This window comes from Juglans regia, chromosome 6 (assembly GCF_001411555.2).
Source record: "Juglans regia cultivar Chandler chromosome 6, Walnut 2.0, whole genome shotgun sequence".
Taxonomy (NCBI): Eukaryota; Viridiplantae; Streptophyta; class Magnoliopsida; order Fagales; family Juglandaceae; genus Juglans; species Juglans regia.
In genome coordinates, this window is record NC_049906.1 from 22,770,160 (window position 1) to 22,780,245 (window position 10,086).

Genomic DNA, 10,086 nt, shown 5'->3' on the forward strand with positions numbered 1-10,086 from the left:
AGACACGACAAACACTGTTAACACTGGTTTCGGCCCCTTTTCTAATCCAGCTAATCTTATACGGTCGTGGGTGTTTGTCAGTCTTCAATTCGAGCGCCTTCACAAAAGCCATGGACACTATATTTCCGCAACTCCCACTATCTATAATTACATTGCACACTTTGTTTTTGACAATGCAACGCGTCTTAAAGATAGAGTGCCTTTGGTTTTTCTCTTCTACCTTTGGTGACAGCAGGACCCGTTGAATGACACAGCTTATCGGTTCTCCTTCATTGCCTTCAACCAATTCTTCGTCGACATCATCATCGCTACTATCCCCCCCTTTCGGTTCTTCATCGCCTTCTTCGATTAAGTGAACTGAACGGCGTGTGGGACATTCATTAGATCGATGTCCAGGTTGATTGCACCGGAAGCATTTTCCTGTCATAGGCCTTGTGTAGGGGTTGTTAATCGGAGCTTTGGCGTGTTGAGTGCTACTCTCCCCTTTTTGGAACTTGCTGAATGGTGGTGGGCGTGTATCGTTGGGCTGCGATGGCTGTGGTGGTTTGGCCAGCTGCATCTCGATCTTCGCAAGATTCATTGGCTCCGATAGAGACCATGCAATGTGTAATGCTACCTTGTCTTGTATGGCCATGCGCAAGCCCCCCGTGTATCTTGCAATCTGTTGTCCTTTAGTTTCGGATAGATTATTATGAGCATTCAATCGATAAAATTCTTCCGTATAATCACTCACGGACCGCGCTCCCTGCTTGGAGTTTTGGTATAAAATTTGCTCGTAGTCAGGTGGAAGAAATCTAGCCCTCATCAATCGCTTCATTTTGGCCCAAACTCTCACTGGTTGCTTGCCTTGTCGCCTCCTATTGTTTTGCATTTGTTCCCACCAAGCCGACGCACCACCACGTAGTTTATAGGCAACTAACTTTACTTGCTGCGCTTCGGGAATCTGCATATAATCAAAAAAATTTTCTACCTTTAGCATCCAATCTAGAAAACTCTCGATGTGCAGGTGCCCGTTGAAACAAGGCAAATCAATCTTAATTCTGAAATTATTGTTGTTTCCGGAGCCCTCCTGGCCTCGTGGTTTCCACGAACGAACCCCTCCACCTCCTCGTCACTAGAGGAGTCATTCAGTGCTTGGCTCCTTCGTCGATGTGCAGAGTTGCGATCTCCTCTCAGGTGGTTTGGGTCTTCACCATCTCCATTTTTCGTTTTCTCCAACACAAACGCCTGTGATGGCTGTCTGGATTTCTTGCAGCATACGCTCAATTCCTTCGAAACGCTGTTGGTTCCTCTAGTCTTGAGCATTAACGGCTGCCCAGACAGCCTGCATGCCATGTTCCTCTTCGCGGGTATTGTCTCTCGCCATCAAGCCAGGTAAAGCCTTGCTCTGATGCCAATTTGGCGTAGCGGAAGACGGAAAAATCAAAGAACAGAGTAAAAGTTTACAGAACATAGTAAATGGATGAACTGTGTCCTCCAAACAATTGAGAATTGCAGGAAAATAATACTTTGTAACGTTATTCTTCAGAAAAAAATGACATTGTCCTCTCATTACATTGATAGCCGGATATATAAAACTCATGAAAGGAGAATGGACAATTTGTAAGGAAATAACTTGTAGAAGGAAACAAATAAAATAGCATAAATGGTAACTTGCATAAACAAATAAACTAGAATAAATGGACGAAAATCATATCAATCCGAAATAGGAAAGATCGTTGACGTCGTGATTTGAGGCGTAATGCATGAGATGCACGCGATGCACGAGATGCATGAGAGTCCGCTACGTCTTCGGGTAATTGGTTGGTTAGGAGTTGGAGCCTTCAGTTGCCATGTTGTTGCCTCCCGTGTCCATGTCCTGCATCATAACCACATGCTTAGAATCTCCCTCTAATATAACCTGGGAAAGGCCAAGCTACAATCCACAAATGGCAGCCTCCAATGCCCCATATGCCACCACCTTGAAAGTTTGCTGGGATCGAGAACCTTCTCCATCCCAAGAAACAGCTTCATCCCAATCCCTCGTCATGCAGGCCATCGACATGTCATGAGCCAGGACCCAAAAAAACTCTCTGGAGGAAGTTAATTCCTTTAATGGGACTTGCCCATCTATCTCCCGTAAGCCCACGACGTTCCTATCGAAGGACCATGGCCTCCCTTGTAGAACCTTATTTCTGTCTCTTACATGCTGAAATTCGACAAGCACTCTGTTATCTCCCACCTCCTTGAACTGGAGCCACACCTCGGGTCTCCAAACCTTGGACATGGTTGTTCCGAAAGCATGTCGATTCATCAATCTATCAGCATTGATCGTTAGCAGCAAACACCTTTTTCCTCTTTCGAAGAGAGGTTCCAGAACCTCACTCTCCACTCCCACTGAATCATTCTCTTGTTCAGTTAGAGTAAGGCCTTCCCATTGCTTCTGCAGTCACAAAACAAAAGTATATCATAGTTTTGAAAGAACCTACAATCCATTTAACTTTTTTTGTTGATCTAAATAATGCATATTAATCGTAATTTCTCTGTTTTTTTGTGCTATTTTCTACATAAATTCAACATCCAACACCGACAGCCTCCCTCTCATATATTGAACGTTGGGTGCAAACTTAACCTAAACTACAATAGTTTATATCATTTAATTAACTAATTTTTTCTTCCCATTTTTGATGTTTTATAATAATTTTGGGACCCCACCTTCAAAACTTTATTTCCTAGTAATGATGTTGTCCATGCATCTTATTTCTTTTGAGAAACCTCTTTTATCAATATTCAAGTCTGTTTTCCATTCTCATTTAATTATTAACCTTGCTACATGGCTAGCATATGCAGGTTGTTGCCCATTAGTTTCTCTTCTTTTTCTGACCCACTTCAGAGACATTTGTCGGGAAATTAAATCAAGAGAAAGATCTAACTTCCTTAGATGCCACTTTAAGGAAGTTGCCAAGAAATTTCATTCTATCAATATAGGCATTATGTGCATTTAAATTTGAAAATAATATATGTAAAATGTTCTTTTATAGAGAAAAATAAACATGATAAATTAGTCTAACGACCGACCCAATATATTGATAATTTTTATTGAGTCTAAATTATATTTAATAGGCAATATTGGATAAGTCTACGAGCAAGAAATTATTGAGGCTGATTATGAGTTTTATAATTATGCTCAATAATTAAGTTAAATTTCATTTATTATTTATTAAATGAGTTAGATTCCTTTTAGAATTTAAAAATTGGTCATTAGAAATTTATTTCAATTTAAAATTATCACTGATTGAAGTCCCCTACGCATGCAGTCTTAGACACTGCAAATCTAACATTGAATGAACTGCTAGATCATGTTTTCAAATTCAAACTGATCTTTTCTTGAATGAACGGCCAGATCACTTTCTTTGTATGCTAATTTTATTTAATAATAAATAAATAAAAATTTAGTTTTTGTGGTTTTTAGCTAAATAGATTAACGGTACTAGGTGGACCAATGGCGGCTTCTTTATGGGTTTTGATACGGTGGCTTCCGTTTTCTTTTAAATATTGACCTGCAGGCTAGCTATCATGGTTCTTGCCAAGAAGTTGCCGAGATGTTTCTCCCTGATATATGTTTATATGTTGTCTTTAATCAAACATCTTATATTATTCTCGGATCCATATACGCGGTTTCCGAACAACCAATATTACTATCATCAATTTATAGACTTCAGATTCTTCTTTAACTCATGAAAGGATTTACATCCCCAGTTCTCTCCTTTCCTTGACCCACTTGATCCCTATATAATTGCACCTCTCACGTCAACATTAATCACCCATACAAAGAAGATGAGTTCTTCCAAGGCCTTACAAGCTGGATCTTCTTTCTCTCTCTGGTCCTCTTCTTCTTCTTCTTCTTCCATCCATCCGTAGACTCATGATGTATTCTTGAGTTTTAGAGGTGATGATGTTCGCCAAAAATTTATTTCTCATCTATACGCTGCTTTGCATAAAAGGGGAATCAACACTTACATAGACAACAATCTCAAAAAAAGAGAGGAAATTGAAGGGGAACTTCTCAAAGCAATTGAAGGATCAATGATTTCTATCATTGTACTCTCTAAGAACTATTCCGATTCCAGATGATGTTTAGATGAGCTATTGAAGATCCTTGAGTGTAAGGAAACGGTGAAACAAATTGTTTTACCCCTGTTTTATGATGTAGATCCATCAGATGTACGGCATCAAAAAAGAAGTTTTGGAGAAGCATTCGCTAGAGTTGAATATAAGTTCAAGGCTGATAAAGTAAAGCTTACAGAGTGGAAGGCAGCTTTAGAAAATGTAGCCAATTTGTCCGGATTTGTATTAGGAGAAAGGTATTTTTATGGGTAGTGATAGAGTTACTACTCTATTACTATCCATTTACTACTTATAGTTTATTAGAAATTTTTTTATTTTTTTATCTTTTTTTAAGTATTTTTTTTAATATCCTTAATCATTAAGAAAAAAAAATTTAAAAATATATATAATTTTACTGATAATCACTTCCTTAATCCTTAAGTAAAATAAAAAATTAAAAAAAAATCAAATACAAAAAGAGTAGTGAATGAGTAGTAGGAGAGTGATAATCCTATCATTATCCTATTTTTATTGGGCTATGCTTATATATATATATATAAATATATATATGTTTATATATGATGTTCAAGAGAAGTTTATGGGGAAAATTTAGACAAATCTAAGATCTGAGAGTTTGCAAATTGATGATGATACGGTGCCATGCATAACTATTTTATGTTTATCAGTCTTTTCGGCATTGAATTTTATGCATACTATACTTAAATTAGAAATATTTTCTTATTGAGGGATTTAATATGGTATTACCACATGATTAATTTCACAAGAAGTTTATAGGAAAAAGAGAACTGAAGAACATGAAAAAATACAAATCAGAATCTTCTCTGTTTTTTTTTTTCCCTTTTGCCCACGTATAATTAAGAAAAAAGTTGGGAATTGTTTATTTTTGGGTTCTATAAAGAATAAGCAAAGATTTTAAACATCAATTTGTTAAGACATATAAAGACTGAAAAATACTCTTAGTTATAAGTTTCAGAATTAAGGGAGGGACAAATTCAACAAGAAAAAAGTTAAAATATTTAATAATTCATATAACGAATGAAGAATGTAGTAGTGTGAAATGACCATGAGGAAGAATAAAGCCTATCTTTGACTGTTTGACATGGTAATCTACCAATGTCATTTTGTAATGGAGAAAAAAAGGAAAAAAAAAATATTGTAGCTAAGTCATCTTTATGTGTGTATTACATTGAAAAGTCTTAACTCTTTGAATTTCTCGTCTTTTGTATTGATAGGAATGAATCAGACTTTATTCTGTACATCACTACATGGGTGGACTCGATAATGGTAAATCGTACATTTTTTAATGTTGCTAAGTATCCGGTTGGAATAGAATCTCGTGTACAAGACATTTATAAGCATTTAAGTATGGAAAGAAATGATATTGTCTGCATGGTTGGGATATTCGAAACTGGTGGAATTGGTAAGACAAGTATTTCAAAAGATATCTATAACAAGATTTCTTATAAATTTGAAGGAAGTTGTTTCTTGGAAAACATTAGAGAAACTTCAGAACAAGTAGGAGGTTTCGTTAAACTACAAAATACACTTCTTAATGAGATCTTGGGAGAAAATTTGGATGTTCATCATTTTGACAAAGGCATCAATGTGATTAGCCATAGACTTCACTCTAAAACGGTTCTCCTAATTCTAGATGATGTGGCTACGTCGGAACAACTAGAAAAATTAGCTGGAGATCATAAATGGTTTGGTCTAGGAAGTAGAGTCATCGTAACAACAAGAGATCAACATGTATTAAATATCTCTAAAGTTGATTCAAAATATGAGTTGAAGATTTTGGCAGGCAATGAAGCTCGTAAGCTCTTTAGCTTGCATGCTTTCGAGAAAGAAGAACCACTTGACGGTTATGCAGAAGTCTTTGAAAAAGTCATGCAATATGCTCAAGGTCTTCCACTAGCTTTAACAGTACTGGGTTCAAGTCTAAAAGATCAAACCGTTCTTCAATGGGAAGGGGCATTGGATCAATATAAACAAATACCCGACGAAAAAATTCAGAGTGTACTTCAAGTAAGTTATGATGGACTAACAGTAAATGAGAAGAACATGTTTCTTGATATTGCATGTTTCTTCAAAGGAGAACTTTCAGCTGATGTCATGAAAATATTTGAGAGTTGTAATTTCTATCCTAAGGTTGGTATCTCGAGGCTAATAGACAAGTGTCTTATCACTGTTGGGTTTCATATTGGGATGCACGACTTGCTACAAGACATGGGCAGAGAAATTGTCCAAAAGGAATCCAAAGAACCAGGCGCACGTAGTAGATTATGGTCTTATGAAGATATTTGCCATGTACTAGTGGAAAATACAGTAAGTTCTTAGATTAAAAGCTTTTTCAATTGAACACTTTTTACTGGTGAAAATTACATGAAGAGTGTTGAATTTATTTTCATAACAAATGGTAAAGAATTGCATATTAAATAAAATATCATATATATATATATATGTATCGATAGATAATGTGGTCTTTCTTTATATTTCCAACCTAAAGTAATGTATATAACTAATTAGGGGAATCATTAAATCATCATACTTAAATGTCCTTCATCCAATGTCTTTAAAGATATATAATCATCCCTTTTTCAAAGACAAAGAATGAGTTTTTTTAATCTTGAGTATATTGCATTGTCTTATATGAATGAATAGTTAATAATGACAAGTAAATTTGAAAAAAGACAAATTCTGAAGGTGATTAAATACTTTTGGAGAATAATGGATATTATAATTTTGATATTATAATTTTAATAAGTGCTTATAAACAAAGACTTTAATGATATGATTTTACTGGCACTCTTATGAATTGTCTCATTAGGGAACAAACAATGTTGAGGGGATAAAATTGGATCTACCTGAGGGTCATAATCATGATGACATGATACGCTTAAGTCCCATAGCGTTTGCAAATATGAAAAGACTCAGATATTTTATAAGCTGGGGTGCATGCTTTTCTGGAGAAGTACTTAGTTATCTTTCTAATGAGTTAAGAGTACTTGATTGGTTAAACTGTCCTTTACAATCTTTGCCATCCAATTTTCATGGAAAGGAGCTCGTTATTTTTAAAATGTATGAAGGCCGCATCAAGGAGATCATTAGCGGGCAATTTAAGGTACAATTATTACTTTCAATATTTCCTTTCTTTAAACCCATGTGATCATGTGAACTTCCTCAGGGTTAATATATATATTTGTTGTTTTTCAACAGAACTTGACGAAAATGAAATTTTCCAATTGTAAGTTCTTAACTGAAATTTTGGATCTTTCTAGTTGCTCAAATTTAGAGGAATTGGTTATTGCATGGTGTGAAAATTTAGTTGAAGTTCATGATTCTGTTGGATTGCTGGATAAGCTTGTTGGTTTGCAACTTTATGGATGCCCTAACGTGAAGCGTTTTCCAAGGCGTCTCAAGTTGAGATCACTTAGATACCTTAAACTTCTTGATTGCTCAAAACTTGAAGACTTTTCACAAATCAAGTGTAAAATGGAACTTTTACGTTCCATTGATTTGTGTGGCACTCAAATAAAAGAATGGGCTTCATCCAATATTGGGTACCTCACTCCTACACTTCGTTCGCTATCTTTGGAACCATCCATTCATCTGTCGCAAAATCAAAAGGAGTTTTGTCTCAGTGACTACCCTATAAGGCTGATTGCTAAAGTTGAATGGAATTCACACTTTAAAAGATGCTTCACTGGGATTGAACATTTATTATTAACAGGAGGCGGCATAAACCTGGCGCATCTCCTAATCGGCATTCCTCACATGCGAGATCTAAAGAGTCTCTCTCTCCAAAATCCTACAAATCTTGCAATAGATGAAATATATTCATCCATTGGGTACTTCACTGGGCTTGAAAAATTGCAACTACGTGCACGGCCGATTTTTAATAATTCGTATCTTGACGGCTTTTCATTTTATTGCTCATCCACTTTGCAAGAGTTAGATCTATCTAGAAGTGTTATTGTCGAACTTCCTCCGAGCATGAAAAGCTTTGTTAAATTGAGGATTCTCACATTGTTCAGTTGCAATAAACTTCAAGAAATTCTACATCTTCCACCAAATATACAAGAGTTAGATGCTCATGATTGTTTCTCCTTGGAAAGATGCCCAGAAGTATCAACAAAATTTACATTCTATACATGTGACTTGCGAGAGCTAAGATGGATTGATTTGAACCGTTGCAAAAAATTGGATGCAAATATAGGGAGTCAGGTGCCAGATCCTTCATTTGTTGAGGTATGTCTGTATTTCTCTCTGTGTTTTTTTGTAGGTGTTTGTGTTTGCGGATTGCCTTGTGCTTATATATGAAAATATGTGATATATGTTTAACAGGAACATATTTAGGACCATTCATGTGGTATTACATTTCCAGGGAATAAGATTCCAGATTGGTTTAGCCATACTAAGGAGACTTCTTATAGTCATTCTTGTGAATTGGATATTAGTGGGCCCTTGTATTTGGATAAAATCATAGGAATTGTTTTATGTGTTGTTCTTGGAAAAGACTCGGATGGGTCAGATGGAGTGGCGACCAATATTCATATTTCTATAAACGGTAACCGGCTTACAAAATCAGAAGAAGCATTTTTTATACCTGATGACTCTGATGATGGAGACAGTGATGATGGAGATTGGTTTATACCTAATTACCGGCTTGTACAAACAGAATTTTTTATGCGTGATGACTGGGATCATGTCTATCTAAACTACTCATTTCCAGAATCTATAGAGAAATGGCTACGGTACCCAACAGGAGACAATCTAAGGTTTATATTTGAGAGCGAATGGCAAGAACCGGTCATTAAAAGTTGTGGAGTTCACATAATCTATAAGCATGAAGAGAATGAGAGCTTAACGGTTGGGAAGTGCTCAGTAGATTCATCGAATAGTATCCAACTTTCTAAGAGACACCGAGATGATGATGACAACAACTTGGAATTCAACGGGCATCCACAACACAAGCGGCGCTCTCAAAACTTGGGCAATTCAAATGTGGTTGACGATGATTTCGCAGAAGCAGAAGGAGGCTATGAGGGAAGTTTAAAAGAAGAAGAAGTACCTGCCTCTCGATCTGCGTCCCAAGAAGGCCAGGGAAATTCGGAGAAGGCAGACTGAAGGCTTACTAGGCACCAGGTCAATGTCTTTGCATTCATAAAATTCCCCATTTTGGTCCTTTTTTTTATTGGATTAATTTTGTTGGATTGGTTTCATGATATTAATGGCGTGTACAAGGATTTTACGCTGCTGGTGCAAAAGGGTTTCTCAAATGATGGGCAAAAGTCAAAGCAAATTTGGAGGAAACATGTGTGGGTGGTGTTGTTGCTGGACTTGTTTGTGTGCTCGGTGTTGTTCGTGATATGGTTGTGGGTCTGCAGGGGGTTTAACTGCATTGCAGGTTAATTTGGGATTGAATGGTTGAGTTGGGGGCATTTTGGTTCGTTTTAGGACAGAGGCATGACTTTCACTAGCCATTGGTGTATGATGAGGACGAATAAGCAAGTGTCGTTGATTTCTTCTTTTGGTAATTTAATTTAATCTTTGTATCATGATAGTTAGCAAGCTCTTTCTATTGCGTCAGCTAACTATAAGATTGTAGACTGCATTGTCTTGTGCAGGAAAGTTTTCTTTTGATATTTATGTGGTCACACAAAGCTAGTCTCCCGTTTTAGCTGGCTTATGCTTCTCTTTTTTGTTTCCATTTTTTGTCAGTCTTTTGGTTCAATCTGAAATCTTTATTGTCTTGCTTTAAAACTCTTTTACACTGTCTCCAAGTTCATCCTCTGTATTTGCTTGAAAACAAAGACCAGAGCTGCTAGATGAGCACCGAGTGCAATCTTAAAATCTTTTACTTGATTTTATATGTATAACTTGGTTGTAGTTAGTAATCCATTGCAATCAAGAATTGGAGCATAAAATCCAGGTGTAGAGTTAGTGCGAAGCAGGTTGGGTTGCTTATTTAGTTCTTAC

General features: G+C 36.4%; 1 protein-coding gene across 1 annotated transcript; it reads left to right on the forward strand.

Annotated features, from left to right (window-relative positions):
• Positions 1-3,707: 3,707 nt before the first annotated feature.
• On the forward strand, positions 3,708-9,822 carry LOC108998352 (disease resistance protein RUN1-like). The gene is made up of 6 exons (XM_035690701.1): positions 3,708-4,343; positions 5,340-5,391; positions 5,909-6,432; positions 7,166-7,228; positions 7,324-8,355; positions 8,452-9,822. The coding sequence occupies exons 2-6, from the start codon at positions 5,373-5,375 to the stop codon at positions 8,461-8,463; spliced, it is 1,650 nt and encodes a 549-aa protein (XP_035546594.1). The 5' UTR covers positions 3,708-4,343; positions 5,340-5,372; the 3' UTR covers positions 8,464-9,822.
• The last annotated feature ends 264 nt before the right edge of the window (positions 9,823-10,086 follow it).

What these genes read in the sequence shown, in the direction of transcription:
- LOC108998352 (XM_035690701.1), top strand. An exon ending in ATGTACTAGTGGAAAATACA is followed by an intron (nt 6,433 to 7,165) that starts GTAAGTTCTTAG and finishes TTTCATGGAAAG; the next exon opens with GAGCTCGTTATTTTTAAAAT. An exon ending in TCATTAGCGGGCAATTTAAG is followed by an intron (nt 7,229 to 7,323) that starts GTACAATTATTA and finishes GTTTTTCAACAG; the next exon opens with AACTTGACGAAAATGAAATT.